A 22,415-nucleotide genomic window follows, 5' to 3' on the forward strand; every position below is an offset into this window, starting at 1 on the left:
CTGTTTCCAAATTTTCATAAAGTACTATTCCCTTAAAAGGTTTCTGCCTGACAAAAATTCTGAAATTATTGTGACTGATTTCCAGGAGTGTATCTGACTTGAAATAAGTACTGTGGCTATGAGAGGAAGGAAATGTTGCTTTAAAGCAACCATAAAACTCCACTAAATATGCCCAAATTACTTAAAAGCTTTGCAGTTGTATAAAGTTTGCTGTAGATCCAATCTACTAAAAATAAGTCATAAACTGTAAGCTTTTTTTGAGTAAGAGACGTTCCTACAATTTTTAAGTAAACAACTGATTTTATGTAACTAGGTCAGTGAATAAGGAGCCTCAGAAACATAAACTGGCTTGACTTAATTAAAATAAAGGGCACAAGGAAGAAAGTGTGTAGCCATTTACAATACCTTTACTTCCTGTGGTTTTGAATCATCATCTGTTTCCATCGGGTCTACCAGGCTTCCCTCAGCGGTCACACCTCCAGACCAAACATCTTTCTGCTTCGACATGTTCAGCTTTAACAGGACCCTGTCAACTGCACAGCTGACTGCTTCTTGACGCAGTGCCATCAGATCAGCACCAACATAGCCTGGTGTAAGGTGGGCTAAGTGACGAAAATCAAAAGCCTCAGGGAGCTTCATCTTTCTGCACAAAGTCTGAAGAATTCTGTTATGGGGGAAAGCATGAGGTAAAAATTCAGATAACCATTATAAAGATATAAAATTAACTCTCAAGATGCTAGAAGGTCAAAAAATCAAATTCATCACACCCCAATCCAATTCAAATGTTTAATGATAATTTATGATTCCAAAGTACTATGGTTAGTTGACAAAAAGCGGTGACTTTTCTGGATACCACCAACTTCTAGCGTAACACCACCCTCATCTTCCCCCCCCACCCCCGAGGAGGGGGGTGCGTGTTGCATTTATTTATTTATCCATTCATTCATTCATTCATTTATATATATGTTTATTTTTTATTAGAGAGCCAAAATGGCATAGAAGATAGGAAGCAATCCCCAAAGCCAGGAAAATCAGGACCAAGCCCTGCCTCTGGCATATACTAGCTATTGTTAAGATATTAGGGGACACCCTATTTTCCAGAGCTAAGGCCCAGCAATCAGGCTGTGCCCTGAGCTTGGCATAACAACAATCCTTTGCCCTCACACCCTCTAGATGACCTCAACCACAGCAAAATCCCAGAATTGTTTGTGGTCATGCAGCCCACCTATAAATCAAACTTATCTCATTGTTGCTGTTACCCTTCATTGTCAGGGCTACATCTCTCCTTGTAGCCATCCATGTAAGTATTGAGAACTCTCCACACTGCCTCAAGTCCCACTCACTACAGGCAGGGCTCTGGCACATGGTCCTTGCTTGCAAGCCATTTCCCTCACTTTGAAATTGAACTTTTGTTTGATTCCTGACTCCCCTGTCTCTAGCCTGCTTTGTTCAGCTTTGGCCACCTACTGGTTAGAGGCCAGGTCTGTCCAGTTAATACTATAAAACTCTGGTCAAGTCTCTAGGCAACTAAGACTGTAAGAAAGAAAAAAAAGACTGCTGTAGAAAAGTATCGAGGCCTGCATGACGTAAGGAGTTCCTTCATCTGGGAATTCCCTATACAGGAGTGGGGAACCTGCGGCTTCAAGGCCATATTTGGTCTTCTGGGTCCTCGAGTGTGGTCCTTTGACTGAATCTAAGCCGTTAATAAAAGGTTCTGTTCTGTAAAACTTAGACTCAGTCAAAAGGCCACCCTGTACAATCTATTCTAATGAGATCACAGGTCTAGTCTCTTTACATTTATTCTATATATACTTATATATTCATGTGTCTTCCCTGTTAGAAAGTAATCTTGGTGGGTATTGTTTTATTCTTTCTAAGTGTAGAAGACCCTACCCTGGGGAAGTGTCTACTATATTGCCTCACACACAGTAGATATGCATAATAAATGATTGTCAATTGACTGAGAAAGTAAATGAGTAGTTTGGATAGTGGTAATGGGGACCTGAACTATTAAGACAACTTCTGGAACACTGTCAAAATTAAAGCCACTAATAAATTTCTGTCTTGCCTTAATGAAAATTTCATCCTTGGAAAGGTAAATGAATGAATCAATGAATTAATGCATTTAGTAAGTGGTTACTATATACCAAGTACTGTGCTAAGTACAAGAGACAGAATAGAAAAAGTAAGAATCTCTTCTTATAAGGAGCTCACACTCTGACTAAAGGAAACACCACATAAAACAGTGGACAGGATAAATGGAAAGGTCTGGGTATCCTTAGGTTATAAGAGTAGGGCAGGTAACAATGCCTGGAGTCTTCACAACATAAAGACAGGTCAGATGGGAAGATCAGGAAGACCTTAGGAGGCAGCAGGGTGGATGGTAAAGTCTGGTGCAGGGTTCTTCATCTCACAGGAAGTGAAGTGAGGACCAGCGCTACTCTGACTTTTACCAACCAAGAACTAGCAGACGTGATGGGAACCTTGGGGGAAGTGACTATTAGATGTTAGAATTCTTGACAGAGGAGAGGAAAAATAGATATTATCAGACATGCACCAACATTCTGGGAATACCATAGCTGAAACAGTAACTAAATTGGTAGCTAAGGAATCAACAACTGTTTATTAAGCAGCCTACCACATGCCAAGCACTTGTGAATACAAAAAATGTAACAATCCCTTCTCTCCCTTCTCCCTTCCTATCATTTCAGTGTAAGCTTGTTGGAAGAAAGGATTGTTACATTTTTTGTATTCACAAGTGCTTGGCATGTGGGTGCTTAATAAACAGTTCTTGATTTAGTAAGCTTCCGTGATGAATTCAGATGACCTGGAGAGAAGGAGTGGATAGCAGAAATGTTACAAAGGTAGCAACTACAGCAATAGTTCGGTTACTGGGAGTGAGAGAGTTGAACGACAACTAGGTCATGAATTTGGGTAGCTAGACTGGGAGGAGGGTGATGCCCTCAAAGGTAATAGAGAAGTTAGGAAGAAGGGAAGGTTTGGAGGAAAAAGATAGGAAATTCAGTTTTGGACATGTTGAGTTTAAGTTGTCTACAGGACACCCAGTTGTGGAGATGTCTAAACTTTGGAGACAGTTTTAGATGTGAGGCTAGAGGTAAGGAGTCAGGTTAGGATGGGATAAATAGTTCTGACAGTCATCTGCAAAAAGATAATTTAAACCATAGTAGCTGATTAGAACACCAAGGGAATAACATAAAAGGAGAAGAAAAGAGAAGAGGGCCCAAGATTACTGTTGTTGTTGTTCGTTCTTTGTTCTCAGAGGATCACGATATCAGGAAGCTAATGCCATGACTTGCAAGTGAATTGGATTTAAGTGAGGGAGAGCTGTGCAAGGTCACCAGCCTCACGTTCTCCTCCAGAGCCATCTGGGTTCGGTGGCAAAATATTGACTAAGACAACTGGAGATAGCCTAAGATAGAGTATTGTTGTTATAAAGTTATTCAGCTGGTCAAACATAAATGCTTGGGAGGTGTGGCGGGAAAGGATGGTGATGGCAGTTATGTCATCATAAGGAGATTAGCTTCAGAGCCTTTTGTTTCTCAGCAGTGTCGTTTGTTCATATTTATGTAACACGGAGGATTATAAGGAATCATTTTATGCACTAACGAGGTGCTGTGCTCTAGGTACCAAATTGGCTTTAAAGAACGAATTGTACCAGTTAAAATTTTCTAAGTTTTGGGACTCATTTGATGTTTTTTCTACCGTATTTGTCAGTCTGTTTGCAACATTTAGATGTTTAATTTCTGATTCCTAGTCATGGAAGCTTACTAAATTTTCTTATCTCCTTATCTGGGCTATCAATTCACTGTCTCCATTTCCAATGTAAAGGTTATTCTCCTTTTCAGAGAAAACAGAAAAAAATAAAAATTGAGCATTCCTGCCTTGTCTCTGTTGCTAGTTATCATCCATCCCATCTATGCCAAGCACTGGTCTTATCCATTTGATTCTCCTTTTTCTCCAAATACTAAAATACTCTTTTGTTGTCCTTAGCTCCCCATAGCAGCCAAGGCTATTCCTAAGCTTTAACTCTCCTGATACTACTTCTACAGGACCATGTTACACTCTTAAATGTATCCTTTATTACGTGGCCTGCAGCTGCCTTCTTTGGTTGGAGCTCCTTGTGCACCCACACTGATCCTTTCAGACAAAGCCATTTTTCTTTTTCCTCCCTTGGAACGGTTTCTCTTTATGTCTTTACAATATTCTTGACTATCTCCGATTCCTTTAGACTGACTTCAGCGAAGCATTTTACTCAACAGAATCCTCCCTTTCTTCTGCACCCTGTGAAGCATGCTCTCCTAAAATCACCACAGTGTGCCTAGATTTCTTCTCCTTTGTTATATCTCTAGGAGGTGGTGGTCATTTTCTATCATTTCCACCTCAACAACCAGCTTCTAGTGAGAATCAGATTTAGGACATTCAGTCACACCCAAACACAAACTGTTAGAAACAGAGTATTAGGCAAGATGGACCACAGGTTTGAAGACTTTTGGCAATTCCTAATTTCCTAAGTCTGTTTATCTGTTTAGTTTATTTATGAACTGTCTTTGTATTGTTATTTAAATGCTTCATGTGAGCTTCTCTTCTACTTCTGACTAGTTTATAAACTTTTTCAAAGCAGGAGCTGTCTTATGCTTCATTCCTCTTTCCCATGGTGTCCGGTGCAGTACTATACCCAGAGCATGCACTCAATAAACACTAATAAGCAGCTGGTGGCACAGTGAATAGAGCACTGGACCTGAGTCAGGAAGATCTGAGTTCAAATCTAGCCTCAGACACTTACTAGCTGTGTGACCCTGGGCACTGTGTTTCTTCTACTATTACAGATGAGCAACAGTTCTACAATTTGAAACAACAGTAGTAGCAATAGGCAGCATGTATAAGACTTGCAGAGCACTACACATGTCAACAGAGAGTTGCCTGAGGTACAGAGAGATTACTAGCTCTGGATGACATATCCAGTATATATCAGAGGTGGAATGTGGACCCAGGTCCTTCTACTTCAGGTCTATTCTCTAGTATAATATGCTGTCTTTCCAATAAAACCAAACCAAACCAAACCAAAAAACCTACCATTATGCTGCAGTCACACACTCAGATGTGTATTCATATGTACTTTAACCAGAATCACGTGTGCATCAACCTCATCATCTATGTGGACATCCCTGTAATGGTAAAAGAACTCATCCACAGAATTCAGAATTTCTCCATTTGCTGAAACCAATGGTTCCAGTGCAGGGGTGGAGAACCTGCGGCCTAGAGGCCACATGTGGTTTTCTAGGTCCTTAGGTGCAGCCTTTTGACCGAGTCCAAGTTTTACAGAACAAATCCTTTTATTAAGGGGAATTGTTCTGTGAAGTTTGGATTCAGTCAAAGGCTGCACTTGAGGACCTAGAGGAGCCGCATGTGGCCTTGAGGCTGCAGGTTCTCCACCTCTGTTCCAGTGTTTGGGAGACTCTGAAGGAAAATGTGGGAGAAAAGAGGTATTAGACCACCTTCCAAACTGGAGGTCTACAGAGCCATAGTGCTGACATCATTGTTGTATGCCTATGAAACCTGGTCAGTATACCAGTGCCATGACAGAAAACTAAAACCATTTCCATCTGAATTGTCTTGGGAAGATAAGGTACTGGACAGAGAGGGCCTCTCTTGAGCTGAACTGCCAAACATCCAAACTCTACTGCAAAGAGGACAACCCTGATGAAACAGCCAGGTAGTCTGAAACGCCAAACACATGTTTACCTAAAACGTTATTTTATGGAGAACCGGCACAAGGAAAGCGTCTGAAGAAGTGGTATAAGGAGACTCTCAAGGCCTCTCTGAAGAATTTCAATATCAATTGTGAAACATGGGAGATGTTGGCACAGGACCACCTGGCATGGTGCCCACATCAAAAAAGGTGCTGTGCTCTATGAGCAAAGCAGAATTGCAGCACCACAACAGAAACATGAAATAAGCAAATCTCGAGCCATCTTCATCCCAGATTTTAATGGACTATCTGTGCCCTACTTGTTGTGGAACCTTCCAAACTCACATTGGACTGATCAGCCACAGGTGAACATGCTGTACCTTGATCATGATGTCATTGGTTCTCTTTGAGTACAAAGAACAAATAACACCCAGGGTCATAGGAGCTAGAGCAGAAAGGAATTAGCAGTCCCTTACGCCTTCACCCCAGCAAAAAGGAGGAGCTAGAAAAAGAAGGGCACGTCTTTCCACCTCCTTTTACACTCTCCTCTCTACTGCTGTGCTTCTTTAATCATCCCTGTTTTTCCTTCCCATATGCTCTCTTCTTCTAGAACTCTATCTCTTTTTACTTCCATGCCCCCTTCCTGAATGCAATCTATCATTTGATGAGAACTTAGCATTCGCTAAACATTTAAGAGCCTATTGTGGCTAAGCACTGTACTATGGATGGCGGAGATACACAATCCCTGCTGTTATAACAATTTAATCCTTTTAATTTTTTTAAGCCTGTACTCCGTTTTTCAGGCCATCCACACAGGTGTTTCTGGCAGGTACATGTTTGTCACACAGCATGATACAAAGAAAAACAAAAGATAGTTCCTGCCTCAGGGCAGCTCATAACCTAAAGCAGGTAAGGTGGTATCAGGAGGAGTAGATGACTAGGAGATAAACGGAGCCTTGAATAGATCTGTTCCTAAGATCTGTTCCTATTTGATTTACAATACTGCTATACATGATCTTTGGCTATTTGTCCAACACCCCCACCTCCCCAAAACAAAAAAAAAAAACTTTTGACTACTAGTTCCAAGTTTACATATAAATAACTTGTGACTTGGGAGTTGATGACCTCAAAAATCCTTTCCAATTTGAAGATCCTGTGATTCTTTTCAAAGCTACCTGGCAGCCTAGGAATGGAAAAAAGTCACCTTGGAAAAATTTACCTTAAGATCTATGGATAAAGGAAGAATTTATGACCAAATAAGAGATAGAAAGGATCACAGGATATAAAATGGATAATTTTGATTACATCAAATTAACTTTGTGCACAAACAAAGCCAATGTAGCCAAGATTAGAAGGAAAGCAAACTGAGGGAAAAAATTTTACAGCAAGTTTCTCTGATAAAGACTTCATTTCTCAAATATATAGAAAATGGAGTCAAATTTATAAGAAATGAGTCATTCTCTAATTGATAAACAGTCAAAGGATATGAACAAGTAGTTTTCAGACTTCAAAGCTGTCTAAAGTCATATAAACAAATGCTCTAAATCACTACTGACTAGAGAAATGCAAATTAAAACAACTCTGAGGTACCACTTCATACTTGTCAGATTGGCTAATATGACAGGAAAGGAAAATGACAAATATTTGAAGGGAAGAGGAAAAATCAAGACGGTAATGCACTGTTGGAGTTGTGAACTCATTCAACCAATCTGGAGAGCAATCTGGAACTATGCCAAAAGGGCTGTATAACTGTGAATACCCTTTGACCGAGCAATACCACTGCTAGGTCTATATCCCAAAGAGATCAAAGAAAAAGGAAAAGGTCCCATATGTACAAAAATATTTACAGATCTTTTTGTGGTGGCAACGAAATGGAAACTGAGGGGCTGCCTACCAACTGGGGAATGGCTGAACAAGTTGTAGTATATGATTGTGATAAAATACTACTGTACATTAAGAAATGACGAACAAGATGGTTTCAGAAAAACCTGGGAAGACTTATATGAACTGATGCAAAGTGAAGTGAGCAGAAGCAGGAGAACATTGTACACAACAACAGCAATATCATAAAGATGATCAACTGTGAATGACTTGGCTATTCTGATAAATACAGTTATCCAAGACAATCCCAAAGGACCCATGATGAAAAATGCTATTCACCTGAAGGGAAAGAACTGAGGATTGAAGCATAATTTTTTCACTTTCTTTTTTTTCTTGGCTTTTTTTTTTTTTACACAACTGATATAGAAATGTTTTGCGTGATTTCACATGTGCAACTGATATAACATTTCTTGCCTTCACAATGAGTGGAAAGAGAATTTGGAACTCAAATTTTTTTTTAAAAACTAATGTCAAAAATAAATAAGTAACAATTTTAAAAAATAAAGAGTTTACCTTTCTCTGGATGCTTCATCTGGAATACCTAAGCAAATTTCTCTGTCAAACCTTCCTGCACGTCTCAAAGCTGGATCCAGTGAGTCTGGTCTGTTGGTTGCTCCAATTACTAAGACTTGCGCCGTAGCAGCCAGATTATTCAGATCTAAAAGAAAAGAATCAATCAAGGAACTGGTGAATATATTAATAAGCCTTTGGATTTATCTTAAAGATTTTGTTTCACAATAAACAATTGATACTGGTCTAGAAAGAGTTCATTACATACATCTGATTTTAAGAAATAATTAATATTGTTGTTTTTCATTATTTAACCTTGACCTTTCTATAAGACCTTCTCTAACTATATTACTTCATCCATCATCACATGATATCTGAATAGAAATGTGCAGTTACTGCTCCCAGTTTTAGCTAACCTAAGAGAAGTTAAATGACATAGTCCTAAGTCCAACAGCAAGCTTACCTTCCAAACTGTGAGAATTTTCACATGCATGAATCTGACATTTTTACCGCTTGATGAGTTAGAAAATCCCAAAGGACTCCTGATGAAAAAATGTCATCTACTATTACTGATAAACTCTTGAGTGCAAAGTGAGGTATAATTTTCTCACTTCTTCACTTTTCTTCTTTTTTAAAAAAGTAGCTAATATGGAAATATGTTTTGTATGATTTCACATGTGTAACTGATATTACATTGCTTGCCTTCTCAGTGGGTAGGGGAAGGAGAGAATTTGGAACTCAAAAGTTTAAAAGAAAAGATTGCTAAAAACACACACACATACTTTTTTAGAGAGAAAAAATAAATTTATCTGAGTTACTTGTGCCATCCAATCCTGAAGGGGAAAGATGACTGTTGAATTCCAATTTAACTGGTTAAGTAAATTATAAGTAAAAAAGTAAAATGAGATATTTGACATTGTCTTCCATTTTTTCATTCCTTTGGTTCTGTTTTATAATATCTTGATTTCTCATAAAGTCACTACCTTCCACTTGCTCCAATCTCATTTTTAAGGTAGTATTTTCTTCAGTGGTCTTTTGGACCTCCTTTTCCATTTGGCTAATTCTGCCTTTCAAGGCATTCTTCTCCTCATTGGCTTTTTGGAGCTCTTTTGACATTTGAGTTAGTCTACTTTTTAAAGTGTTGTTTTCTTCAATATTTTTTTTAGTATTTCTTTGGGTCTCCTTTAGCAAGTCATTGAATTGTTTTTCATGGTTGTCTTGCATCATTGTCATTGCTCTTCCCAATTTTTCCTCTATTTCTCTAACTTGCTTTTCCAACTCCTTTTTGAGCTCTTTAATGGCCTGAGACCAGTTCATGTTTTTCTTGGAGGCTTTTGGTGTAGGCTCTTGGACTTCTTCAGGGCGTATGTTTTGGTCTTCTTTGTCACCAAAGAAGGATTCCAAAGTCTGAGACAGAATCTGGGTGTGTTTTCACTGCCTGGCCATGTTCCCAGCCAACTTACTTGACCCTTGAGTTTTTCGTCAGGGTACGACTGCTTGTAGAGTAGAGAGTAATTTGTCCCAAGCTTGGAAAAATGGAAGACAACGTAAAACATCTCACTGGAAAAACCAATGACCTAGAAAATAGGTCCAGGAGAGATAATTTAAAAATTATTGGATTACCTGAAAGCCATGATCAAAAAAGGAGCCTAGATATCATCTTTCAAGAAATTATCAAGGAGAATTTCCCTGATATTCCAGAGCCAGAGGGTAAAATAGAAATTGAAAGAATTCACAGATCGCCTCTTCAAATAGATCCCAAAAAGAAAACTCCTAGGAACATTGTCGCCAAATTCCAGAGCTCCCAGGTCAAGGAGAAAATACTACAAGCAGCCAGAAAGAAACAATTTGAATATTGTGGAAAAACAATCAGGATAACACAGGATCTGGCAGCTTCCACATTAAGGGACCGAAGGGCTTGGAATATGATATTCTGAAGGTCAATGGAGCTAGGATTAAAACCAAGAATCACCTACCCAGCAAAACTGAGTATCATGCTCCAAGGCAAAATATGGACTTTCAATAAAATAGAGAACTTTCAAGCTTTCTCAGTGAAAAGACCAGAGCTGAATAGAAAATTTGACTTTCAAACACAAGAATCAAGAGAAACATGAAAAGGTAAACAAGAAAGAGAAATCATAAGGGACTTACTAAAGTTGAACTGTTTTGTTTACATTCCTACATAGAAAGATGATGGGTATGATTCATGAGACCTCAATATCATAGTAGCTGAAAGGAATATGCATATATGTATATATATACATATGTGTGTGTCTATGTATGTATATATGTAGGTATATATATGTATATATATATACATATATACACACACACAAAGGGCACAGGGTGAGTTGAATATGAAGGGATGATATCTAAAAAAATAAAATCAATTTAAGGGATGAGAGGAATATATTGAGAAAGGGAGAAAGGGAGCGATAGAATGGGGTAAATTATCTCGCATAAAAGTGGCAAGAAAAAGTGGTTCTGTAGGAAGGGAAGAAGGGGCAGGTGAGGGGGAATGAGTAAATCTTGCTCTCATCGGATTTGACCTGAAGAGGGAATACCACACACACTCAATTGGGTATCTTATCCCACAGGAAAGAAGGAGGAAGAAGATAAAAAAAAGGGGGGATGATAGAAGGGAGGGCAGACGGGGGGAGGAGGTAATAAAAAACAAACATTTTCGAAAAGAGACAGAGTCAAGGGAGAAAATTCAATAAAGGAGGATAGGTTAGGAAGGAGCAAAAAATAGTTAATCTTTCACAACATAAGTATTGTGGAAGGGTTTTACATAATGATACACATGTGGCCTATGTTGAATTGCTTGCCTTCTTAGGGAGGGTGGGTGAGGAGGGAGGAGGGGAGAGAATTTGGAACTCAAAGTTTTAAAAACAGACGTTCAAAAACAACAAGAACAACAAAAAGTTTTTTCATGCAACTAGAAAATAAGATGCACAGGCAATGGGGCATAGAAATTTATCATGCCCTACAAGAGAAGAAGGGAAAGGGGGATGGGAGGGGAGTGGGGTGACAGATGGGAGGGCTGACCGGGGAATGGGGCAACCAGAATATATGCCATCTTGGAGTGGGGGGAGGGTAGAAACGGGGAAAAAATTTGTAATTCAAACTTTTGTGAAAATCAATGCTGAAAACCAAATATATCAAATAAATATGTATAATAAGAAAAAAGTAAAAAAAATACCCACTTGACAGCTTTTAAAGAAATCACCCCAAAAATCCCCAACAACCTCAACTCTCACACCAATAGGTTTCCTCCTACTTTAAATTCATTTAAGGTCTCCTCCTTATGTTAAGGTTCCTCAGCATTTATATATAATTTTATATATTTATATACCATATTATTTATATAGTTTTTGCATTAAGCTTACAAAATTTCCTCTTAGCTCTACCGAATTAGGTTGTGAGGTTAGATGGTAAGCATGAAGATAAGAGTTATTTATATATTCTACTTCATTTGTATCCCTTGAGTCTTCAGTTCAGTGCTATGTTCTATAATTTGGTGAATTAATTGATCAGGAAGATCAAAAATTTATTCAATCACTAGCATAAAAAGGCCTTTCTACCAAGACTCCCTAAGGAGAATAGTTGAGAAAATGCCGCTTCACTCCTAGTACAGAATACTACATTTGCTTTTGGACAAAAAGGTTGGTTAGTTTTACTTGAAATGCTTTTCCCCTGCCCCAATATTTCTATTTTTAATCTTTGCTACAAAGGGTGGCTCCCTGGGCAGGTAGAAGGATAGATTCACACACAAAGTAAATGTAAAAACAAGACGTCAATAAAAATAAGGTAAAAAAGAAATAAAGGTATTCCTTTCTTTTAAAATGAAATAAAATTAGGAGTAAGGAAATCTGCCAAAGCTAGGATCTTGTTCTGATTGCTAAACATTTCTAGAGGAAATTTCAATTTTATATTTTTCTCAGAACTCATTTCAAATTAAGCACAGTCTAAATTATAAAATATTTTAAACAAAGTGTAGCTTTACTGCTTTCTGAAACAGAGTACTGAAGCTAGTTAACAAAGCATGATAGAGATTCTTAGAACTGCTTTAATGAATAAAAATCAATTTGTAATTAGCATAAGTAAAAGAGTATTCTGAGTACCCCAAAACAATTAAAAATAATTTTCTCAAGTATTTAAACAGTCTCCACTAAAAGTACACCAAAGGTACGAAGGTCTTTCCACATTCCTCATCCTCCTTGACCTTTCTGCAGGATTTGCCACCACTGAATGCTACCTCCTCATGCTACCTTCTCTCCTGGTCATTCTGACATGCTTCTGGTTCTCTTTCTACCTGTATGGTTGTCTCTCCTCAATGCAATCCAACCTACATTCATTATTAATCTACTGTATGAAGATATTAGATAATGAGGATTGAAAAAAAAAAAAGAACAGTACAGTCCTTGACCTCAGGAAGCTTATGATTTACTCTAGCGGAAGTATCTATAATATGCATGGAAAAGTAAAACAAAAATTCAACTAACTGTAACAACGCAAATTATCTGAATATTCCCACTAAAATGTTACTGTGCCAAAATACAACTGTCTGATAATACCATAGCAGATTCCAGAAGATCCTAAGGGTAGAGAAAGGAAAGGGCTTAGGGACAGAAAGGTTCAGGCCATTGAAGGGCCAGGGCACCAAAAGTTGGTCAAGTTCCTTCAGGTACCAGGAATATGGCATATTATCATCCCCCTCGTCCTTCCCTCACAAGTGCCCATTTGGATAAAATTCCTATAGTCATGACTCAGGTCCCCCATGACCAGGAATAGAGCTACAACCTGTCCAGGTTTTTACCAAAGATTACAATGCAAGAAGAGCTCACTATTGATTATTTGGGTAATGGGGGGCGGAGTTAGGGGAGGGAGGAAGCTAGAAACTCAGGAAGTTTGACTCATCCAACTGAATCAAAATCCATATTAAAGCACAACTAAGGCACAGTGTCCTAAATCCCTGACAGTCTAATCATATTTATTATTACTGTTGTCAAACTTAAGATTTTACTTCTCACACTGCCTCATTCTATCCACCAACCTATTACTTGTCACACTCTCATCCTTCCCCCACAAATTTTTATCAGTGTACATCTAGAGAACCATCCTCAACATGGGGCCCAGAAAATTTTAACATTTATACATGTGGTGAAGAATGATGACATTAAAAAACCAAGGAAAACTGGAAATACCTGGCTGGGGTAGGGGAATAATAGAGGAACAGAAGAATGGGAAAGCATATGAAAATATACTGTTTGCTGACTGTCTACACTGAGTGCTAACCAAGGTACTGTCCTAGGGTCTTTTTTCCTCTCTCTGCTCTCCTTTCGTGATCTCATCTGAAATGGAGTTCACTTATCACCTCTACAAAAGGAACATTCAGATCAATATATGCATCCCTAATTTTTTTCCCTGAACTGTATATAAAGCTTTGCATTGCAAAACTACCAGAGAGTCTCCACTTGGATATCCCGCTTGCAATTTAAGCATAAGGAGTTTCAAACTAAAATTATTTTCTCTCCCCCAACCCCGCATGTCCCTCCCTTAACTTTTCCATTTTTGTTAATGGCATAACTACTTCCAAGAGACCCAAGTTCAAAACATTGAACTTGTTTTTAACTCTTCTCCACCCTTTACTCCTTACAACCAAGCAGTTGCCAAATCTTGTTGAGGCTTGACAACACCTCCCAAATCTGTTCTCTCTATTCCATTTACACAGGCATCATCCTAGTTCAGGCCATTACCATCTTTCTCTGGATTATTACAAAGTTCCATTGCCCTCTTCGAACCACCCTTCTTGTAGAGCCCAGATTAATCTTTTTAAGGTACAAGTCTGACACTTAAAACCCTTTCAAAGCCCTCTATGGGATTAAATACAAACTCCTAAACCTGGCAACAAAGAAACTCCATAAGCTGGCTCAGACATACCTTTCCTACCTAACTTCCTATTACTCATTTCACTCAAACATTCTACTCTCCAGCTAAAGTTGAATACTAGCTATTCCATAAACTAATTAGGTTCTTCTAATAAGGACTGGGATTTCAAGGGGTAGAGATAGAGCCATACAAGCAAATTCTCCAAATATAGGTTTTAATGATATGAAATAAACCAATTTAGCACATCCTCAATCATCTGGTTCCTTCTTTATTGCCCTCAAACTTTCTAAGTTTCCCCATCTGTATCAGCAAGGTGATAATCACAACATCGACGATAATTGTGAATATGTCTGTGTAGTTCCGTATGGCAAAATATAAGAGACTCTCCATATAGAAGGTAGAAGAAGTAAAACATTTATTCAGACACCAGAGAACCAGATCCCAAAACCAGTAAGTCTGATCTATCCAAGTAGCATAGAGATTAAGACACAACATCACAGCAGAGAACGACTCCATCCCATAACCTCTACCTGGCTGGGGCCTTCCCACAAACCCACAGCACAGCTAGCACACCTCCTCTCTCTCTCTCTCCCTCAGCTCTAACTGCCCTGAGCATTTCCTGCTCCACCCTCTCCTGTTCTCCTCATTCAGCAAGCTACTCCTACCACATGTGACTTGGGCTTCCTGTGATGTCAGCAGGTCACATGGGCCTATTAATGGATGGGGAAGATCTTCAAATTTACATTACCATTATATCATCCTCAAAAAACCATCACTAAATTCCATCATCCCCGCAAGACAGTGCCCTGTATCTCTTCTCTCTCAGAGTCTAATTCCTTGAAAAAGCTGTTTAAATTTATCTTTACTTCCTGTCCTCTTACTCCTCAATCTTGGGCAACCTGGCTTCCAATCTCATCACTCAACTAAAACTACTCTCTCCAAAGTTACCAATCATCTCATACCTGCCAAATTTGATTTTTCTCTCCTTGGTACTCAATACTCACCCATGGGGAAAAAAAGTGAACATATAACACCTATTTTCTAGGCTATGAAATACCAATAGATAGACAACAGTTCATTTATTCTGGATGCATGATGACCTGGAAAAATTCTTGAACAGGATGAAGAGAACAGGTTGTATTGTTTTTAATCACCCAGAGCTTTTCCTAAAGGACCAGCTTTCTAATATCAATTATTATTAAGGGGATACTATATGGCTTTGGGTTATAGAATACCACTACAAAGAATTAAAGTTGAAGATTATTCAAAGGGCAATTAAGACATAAGGGGATGTATTGCACAGAAGAAGCAATACCACTGGAATGGTATGGGTGGATAAGTGGAAAAAGAGATGGGCTAGTCATATTGTAAAAACAAGGAATATTCAAGACAGTCCTTATTGGATAAGCCTTGTAGTTGGAACAACGGAGTACGTGGCCCTATCTCTGGGCCTTGAAAAACAACCAGACTTAAACAGCAGAACTTACCAAGTTCAGAGAATATGGCATATGTTATTTCAACAACAAGAGGTTCAGAGAAAAGCTCCAATACACTGCTGGACTCCCTGAGGAGGCTTTCTGGACGAATATTGTCAAGAGTATGATAAAACCCCGTTACGCATGAGTATTCCCACTGATATAAGAAATTTTGTTGAATTAATTTTTCTCATGATCTTGTTCACACTATGAATTTACTTAGTAAAAATTCATGTCTGAATTAGCAGAAATTCTAACTGAATGGAATCAAATGATGATTTTTTTTTATAAACCTTAAAAATGTGCAAAACAAAGCATCAGTGAAAATGCCACCATTTGAAGTATAATTATATAAGTTGTGGAATTTTATGTTCTTGCTTAAGGGGTAATCCTTTCAAGTCTTATATTCCTTTCAAAGTTGATTCAAGTTCAGAGATGCTAGACTTCTTAAATGATATGCCTCATGTTCTCAGGTCTAATGGAAAAGATAATGGCACTTGAAGTCATAAAAACTGTTTAAGTCCCTTTTCTATTGACGATTAATGGTATATACTGGGGCAAGTCACTTCATTTCTCTAGTTTTCAATTTTGTGATGGGTAAAAATGCAGGTAACACTAGCTACAGAAACAACTTTAAAGAGTTATTGAGAATCAATTAAGATAATGTAAGTAATGTATTTTAAAATTGTACAGCACTATTAACATGAACTATAATCTTAATGATCCCTAGTATGGAATCTTAAAGAGCAAACTATCATGAGGAAGATGTATCCAGGCTTAAAAGCCAAAAGAGCACAGGATACAGGTAACCAAAAAAGAAATGAGCAGATCACAAAGGCCAACACCAGCAAGCACATTTCTACTTCAGAGTTAAACAGGTACACAAGCAACAGTCTACAATGGGGATTATCTAGTCCTAAGAGTCTGGTGGAAGTGGCATTATCAGTCCCCTTAATAAAAACTGTACCATTAAAAGAATATTTTTCAAACAAGTATTTATTTTAAACTAACCATCCATGCAGACTAGGAGCTGGGCCACAATTCTCCGTTCCATGTCTTTTGAAGCAACTTCTCTTTTGGGGGTGATAGCATCAATTTCATCAATAAAAAGGATGCAAGGTGCATTTGACTAAAAATAAGAATGGCATGATAAGTGATTCATGAAGATATCAACCATATAATAATACCAAAACAAGTTATAGAAGCACTCACATCATTAAAAAGCTTGGAAGTTTTAAGATCATACATTAATACCAATATCTCTGACCCAAAGGGAATCTAGATGGTTCTGATGAAACATAAAAAGGAATACAAGCAGATATAGTTGAAAAAAATCCTGGATTTCAATAAAATAAACCTTTATTAAGCACCTACTATGTTGTAGGCACTGTGCTAAGGATAAAAAGACAACAAAAAAGGAGAAGACAATATATACATACATAAGTACAAAATAAATACAAAGACATTTGGGGGAAAAGAAAGGCATTAGCAGGTGAGAAGATCAGGAAAATGAGAGTTTTTAAGGAAATGAAGGGTTCTAAGAGGCAGAGGCAAAGAGGAATTCTAAGCAAGAGGGGCAGCCAGCACAAAGACACAATCAATGGAGAGTCATATGTGAGGACAGTAACAAGGCCAGTTTGGCTGCATGGTAATAAGTTCTTAGTATGTGTCAAGCATTGTGATGGGAATGCACATACAAAAGAAGTTACCGTCCTCAAAGAGCTTAGATTCCAATAGGGAGAGAAAATACATAAGAAGAATGTAGCTACAAGACGAACAACAAGGACGGGTAGTCAAGAAGATGCAGCTCCAAGGTGGACGGCGAGTCATGATGTCTTAGATTAAGGTGACCCTCATGAGAAAGTAATTTCAGTTGATGATTCTACTCACTGAAGTGGGTCCCCATAACCTGGACTGATTCTACCAGCTTTTGCTTGAGTGATATCTGAGAGCCCAAGGGTTGTTTTGGAGCTGAGCAAGCAGTTTGGGTTCCCTCAGTCACTTATATACACAGCCATAACAGCTTAGATACTGTCTGACACACTAAAGGAAGAGATTCTGCCATGGAATGTCTTTTTAGGACATGTACTATTAGGTATCATTGCTGTGCTAATCAGTTTTCCTTCAACCTTTCTTTGTCATAAGGGAAGGCTTTATGTGGTTAGAGTGCATATGGGCAAATGACCAATACATTCTAACAGAGACATATCTAGAGAATATTCCATGAGTCTTATTAACGGCCCCAAACTGATCCAGTGTCATTTTATGATCCCATCCAGAGTTATGATTTTTATTTTGTGTATCACTGATTATTTGATTCTTATGCTTAAAGTATTCCCTTCTTTCATACAAGACACAAAATGAACTTCAATCACATTTTTAGATGGAGGGTATAGAAAGTCTCTCACTAGAAAACTCTTTAAAAATATTTTAATGCTCAAAGAAAATTTCAATCTTATGTAAGATCAGTAAAGAACAGTTAACTAATTGGATAAATGCCACTTCAGTGACGTACTTTCATTTTCAAACCATAATTGGCTTTGTTTCCTACTGTCCTTAAGGTAGTTTTTTCCCCTCTCCAATTCCTTAGCAAATAATATAAAATTATTTTATCATGGTAAAAACAAATAATAATAATGTTCCGCTTATTTTGTTATTTCAGCCTAACACATTGTGAAGTAGGTTGGTACTATTTTCAATCATTCTATCCCAAGGCATATGTATAAGCTAAATTCTCTTTATGGCCACAGCCACACTGAGACTCTGCCCTGCTGGAAAGGTATGCATAGCTGCAGAAGGTACGACTCCATGGATCAGAGCAGTACTTTTGTACATCTACCCTCCTGAAGTCTGAGACTCACATCAGCAACGAGGCCAAAAAAAAAGGTAGCTTACGGGTAGGTCTAGCCTAGGAGAGCTTTAAATGATAAGTAAAAGTGAATCAATCTGATTCTAGAGAACTTGTGCAATTTACTGACAGAGACATGGCAAGATGTGCACTTTAGGACTGATGAGTTTTGCAAGGATATGGCAAGAGGGCAAGAGACTGAAGGCAGAGATCAATTAGGATTCGAGAGTCCAGGACAGAGATACTAAAAGTATAAAATAAGGTGTAAGTTACAAGAGAAAAGGGATGCGAGAATTGCTGATATGGAAGTGACAAGACCTGTTAACTGAGGGGTCATGTGGGCTGAAGCAGAATGAAAGCCAAGGACACTGCCAAGGTTTTAAACCTGGGTAACTAGAAGAATATACTGGTCTCCTTGACAGAAAAAGGGGAAACCCGGATTCCATTTTTGCTCACCACTTACTACCTGTGTGACCTTGAACAAATGATTTAACCTCTGTGTGCCCATTTCCTCATTGGCATTATATCTACATACTAGCTATCTCATAGGGTTATGTTGAAGACTGAATTAAATAACAGATGTAGAGAATTTACTGAACTACAAATACCAATATATTACTTGCTATTAATAATACTATTTTCTAAGCCTAAGCTTTATGGTAAGACACGGAAAGTCCAGGGTCACTGTAAATGACACAAACATTAACTTTCAGTCCTAATACTCAACTTGATTGTCTATCTACTTCTATAAAATGTAGTTCAATCTAAGTATGAAGAGCAAGGCTCATTTTGAGGCAAATTGTTACAAAAGGAAGATGGCAAACCCTAAGGCATAGAGTATAAATGGTCTACCTTTGTTCTCTTTTGGAAATGGATTCTGACATGGTGTATAGCAAGTTAAAACTAAAGATAATGCATTTTAGAGCAGAAGTTCTTAATTTTTTTACTAGGCCATGGACCCTTTTTGCAGTCTGGTGAAACCTATGGACCCTTTCTCAGGATAATTTTTTTTTAATAACTGAAAAAAAAAGCCAAATTTCAGAGACTGGTTAAAAAAATGTTACTCAACATGCATTTATTAAGCACCTACTATCTGCCAGGCACTGTCCTAAGTGCTGGTGATACAAAGACAAAAAATAGTCCCTGGTCTCAAGGAGTCATATTCTAATGTGGAAGACAACATGCATGCGACCATATACAAACAAGATATATACAGGTTAAATTGGGCATAGTCTTAAGTTTAAGGAGCACTGGGGAAGCCGTTTTGCAGAAGGCAGAACTTCAGCTGAGACTTGAAGCCAAGAAAATCAAGAGGCAGAAATAAGGAGGTAGAGAATTCCACAAAGAGGTGACAGTCAAGTGAAAATGCTTGGGTCAGGAGATGAAGTGTCATGTCTCAAAATTCATTCTTCTTGAGCCCTCTGCTGAAGATACATTCTCCTCCTTGGTATCATCTTGTCTCTAGGTTTTTGGTATACTACTTTCTCTTGGCTATCTTTCTAACTGTGACTGCTCCTTCTTATTTTCCTTTGCTGGAAACTCATTCAGGTCTTGCCCACTTACCTTGGGTTCCCACAGTGCTCAGTCCTGGTTCCTCTTCTTGTCTCCATCTATATTACTTCATTGGGTGATCTCTACAGCTCCCATAGATTTATTATCTCTATAGTAATAACTCCTATAGGACAGTGCTTGGCAAATAGTAGGTGCTTAATATCAAATCTACCTACCAAGAGCCTTGCACACATCTCAAACTAGATGTCCAACAGACCTCTGAAACTCAACACGTCTAAAACTGAACTCCTTAGCTTTCCCCCTAAACCTTCTCCCCTTCCAAACTGTTGAAGGCCCTATCATCCTCCCAGATACTCAGGCTCACAACCTAGGTATCATTCTCAGCTCCTTAATGTCTCACTTCCCCTTCTCCCCCACATCCAATCTGTTACCAAGGTCTGTGGATTTCATCTTTGTAAACATCTCTTAACTATAGCCCCTTCTCTGCCCCTACTCCAGTGCAGGTCCTTATTACTTCAAACCTGAACTACTGCAGTAGCCCTCTAGCAGGTCCACCAGCCTCCAGTCCATCCCCCACTCAGCTGACAAACTGATTTTCCTAAAGCACAGGTCTGATCATGTCAGCCCCCCATTCAATAAACTCTAGTGGCTTATCCCCTCCCAGGTGCTTAATGACTGACTGCCTGGATGATATGTGAGGAACAGCAAGGAGAGAAGCATCACTGGATCACAGAATACATGGGGATGAGTGAGGTTCATGGACCTCTTTATAATACTGTTTTAGAGAGTCAGAGTATCAAGAATTGAAACTTGCTGTGCAAGCTAACATTTAATCATTCAAAATAAGGTCTATGGCTGGGGAGGGCAGATGCAATGGGTTAAGAACAGAAGAGGTTTGGTGAGTAAAAAAGTTAGCATAGTGTCTGACACAGCAGTGCTTAATAAATGCTTAGTGACTGACCATAAGGCTAAAATTGCACAAAATCATGAATAGGACACATTTTATTTAAAATAAAAGCCTGGCTATTCATTATCTAGCTCTCTTCCAAATTACAAATGTTTGTGGGGAAAACACACACATAGATGGAAACCTCAGTGAGGTTAGGTGACTTGTCCATGGTCACAGAACTTTAGTAAAATCACAGGCAGAATTCAAATTTAGGACTTCTTTATTCCAAGTCCACAACCTATCCACTACACCACACCATATTATCAGAATGGAATCTCCATAAGCCAAGTATATCAAATTTCTGCTCAGTTATATGAAAAGTAGAGTGGGAAGAGAAAATAAAAAAAGATATGGAAGGGCATAAGAACTGAGATTGAAAAAGAAAGGGACAAGAATAACCATGTCATTGGGAAAAGTATCATTTGCAGTGAACTGATCTTATGTCCTATTAGCTAAACAGGTATCATTACAATTTTCATAAGGCAGAACACTGGTAACCTGGAGATTGCATTTGCCTCTTTAAATATAAAGATCCCATTTCCACCTTAAATTAAAATGTAATAAATATAAGTCATGTCACAAATATAATTCACCACAGCATTCATCCCCTATATCAATGGAGGGCCAAAACAAGAATTTTAACTGTATCTTCTTCTAGTTCTCATCATGTACTGTCTCCACCCAAATAACCTAGTAAATTGCCTATCATCTGTTTGTCTACCATACATCGCTTTAGCTGTTGCTGCGGGAAAATTTCTCATTTCCACTTGTAATGTAGTACTTCTAGTTAGGCTGAACATTTTCATTAGACACAATTTTTTCAAATGATGAAGAAAAAGTTTACTTGTCCCCAGTTTTCATTAAAGAATTAATCACTGTAATGACTAGTAAACAGCAAGTGTAAGAATAAACTTGAACTGAATGCAGATACCACATTATTATGTCTCTGCAATATTCTTGGGTTGTTTTAGTTTTTTAAACTTTTAATAACTTAAGTTTTAGATAAAACAGAAATAATCCAGAATCTTTCTAGTGAAACATAACTGAATTTTTTCCTCATAAGGGATAAGATCTTAAATTCTACTAGTCACAAGACAGTTTACATTCAAGTTTACAATTGGCTTTCTTTTGCTGTGAAATCCAATATAAGATATGGAGTGTTCTCCTGGACATTTAAGTGGCCTCTAAAAGCCATCTGTAGGTTGTCTCTATCCAATCATGTCTCTGTCATGAGGCACCTGGGTATAAGGTACTAATCTGATGTGTCAGAAGTTCTCTCCAACTCTCTCCTGCACCAGCAGGCATGGCAACCTGGGTCAATCAACTCAGTGAATAAGTAAATCCTGGTAACCCCAGAAATAGAAGAAGAGACTAAGTTGAACAGAACTTCCCAATGAAATGGCTTCTGTGTAGCTAGCAGCCACCTTGACTTACCACAGCCTGTTCAAAGAGTGCTCTCAGCTGCTGTTCAGACTCCCCTGACAATCCAGACACAATCTCAGTAGCAGCTACTTTAAGAATTGGCAGCTCAAGTTCCTGCACACAGACACAGAAAAGAATGATGAAACTGCCAAGTTTTAAACTAAATTATTTACTTCTGACCCAGTCAACTGAAATAAACTAATTTTTTTCAAACCC

General features: G+C 38.3%; 1 protein-coding gene across 2 annotated transcripts in view; it reads right to left on the reverse strand.

Annotated features, from left to right (window-relative positions):
- Positions 1–22,415, reverse strand: part of NVL (nuclear VCP like) — a 97,618-nt gene that overhangs the window by 48,912 nt on the left and 26,291 nt on the right. For both annotated transcript variants that reach the window (XM_036757012.1, XM_036757014.1), the window contains 4 exons: positions 22,212–22,313; positions 16,480–16,597; positions 8,105–8,249; positions 406–664 (listed from right to left, as the gene is read on the reverse strand). In XM_036757012.1, the coding sequence (XP_036612907.1) occupies positions 406–664; positions 8,105–8,249; positions 16,480–16,597; positions 22,212–22,313 (624 nt within the window). The remainder of the gene's footprint in view (positions 1–405; positions 665–8,104; positions 8,250–16,479; positions 16,598–22,211; positions 22,314–22,415) is intronic.

The sequence above is a fragment of the Trichosurus vulpecula genome, chromosome 4 (assembly GCF_011100635.1).
Source record: "Trichosurus vulpecula isolate mTriVul1 chromosome 4, mTriVul1.pri, whole genome shotgun sequence".
NCBI lineage: Eukaryota > Metazoa > Chordata > Mammalia > Diprotodontia > Phalangeridae > Trichosurus > Trichosurus vulpecula.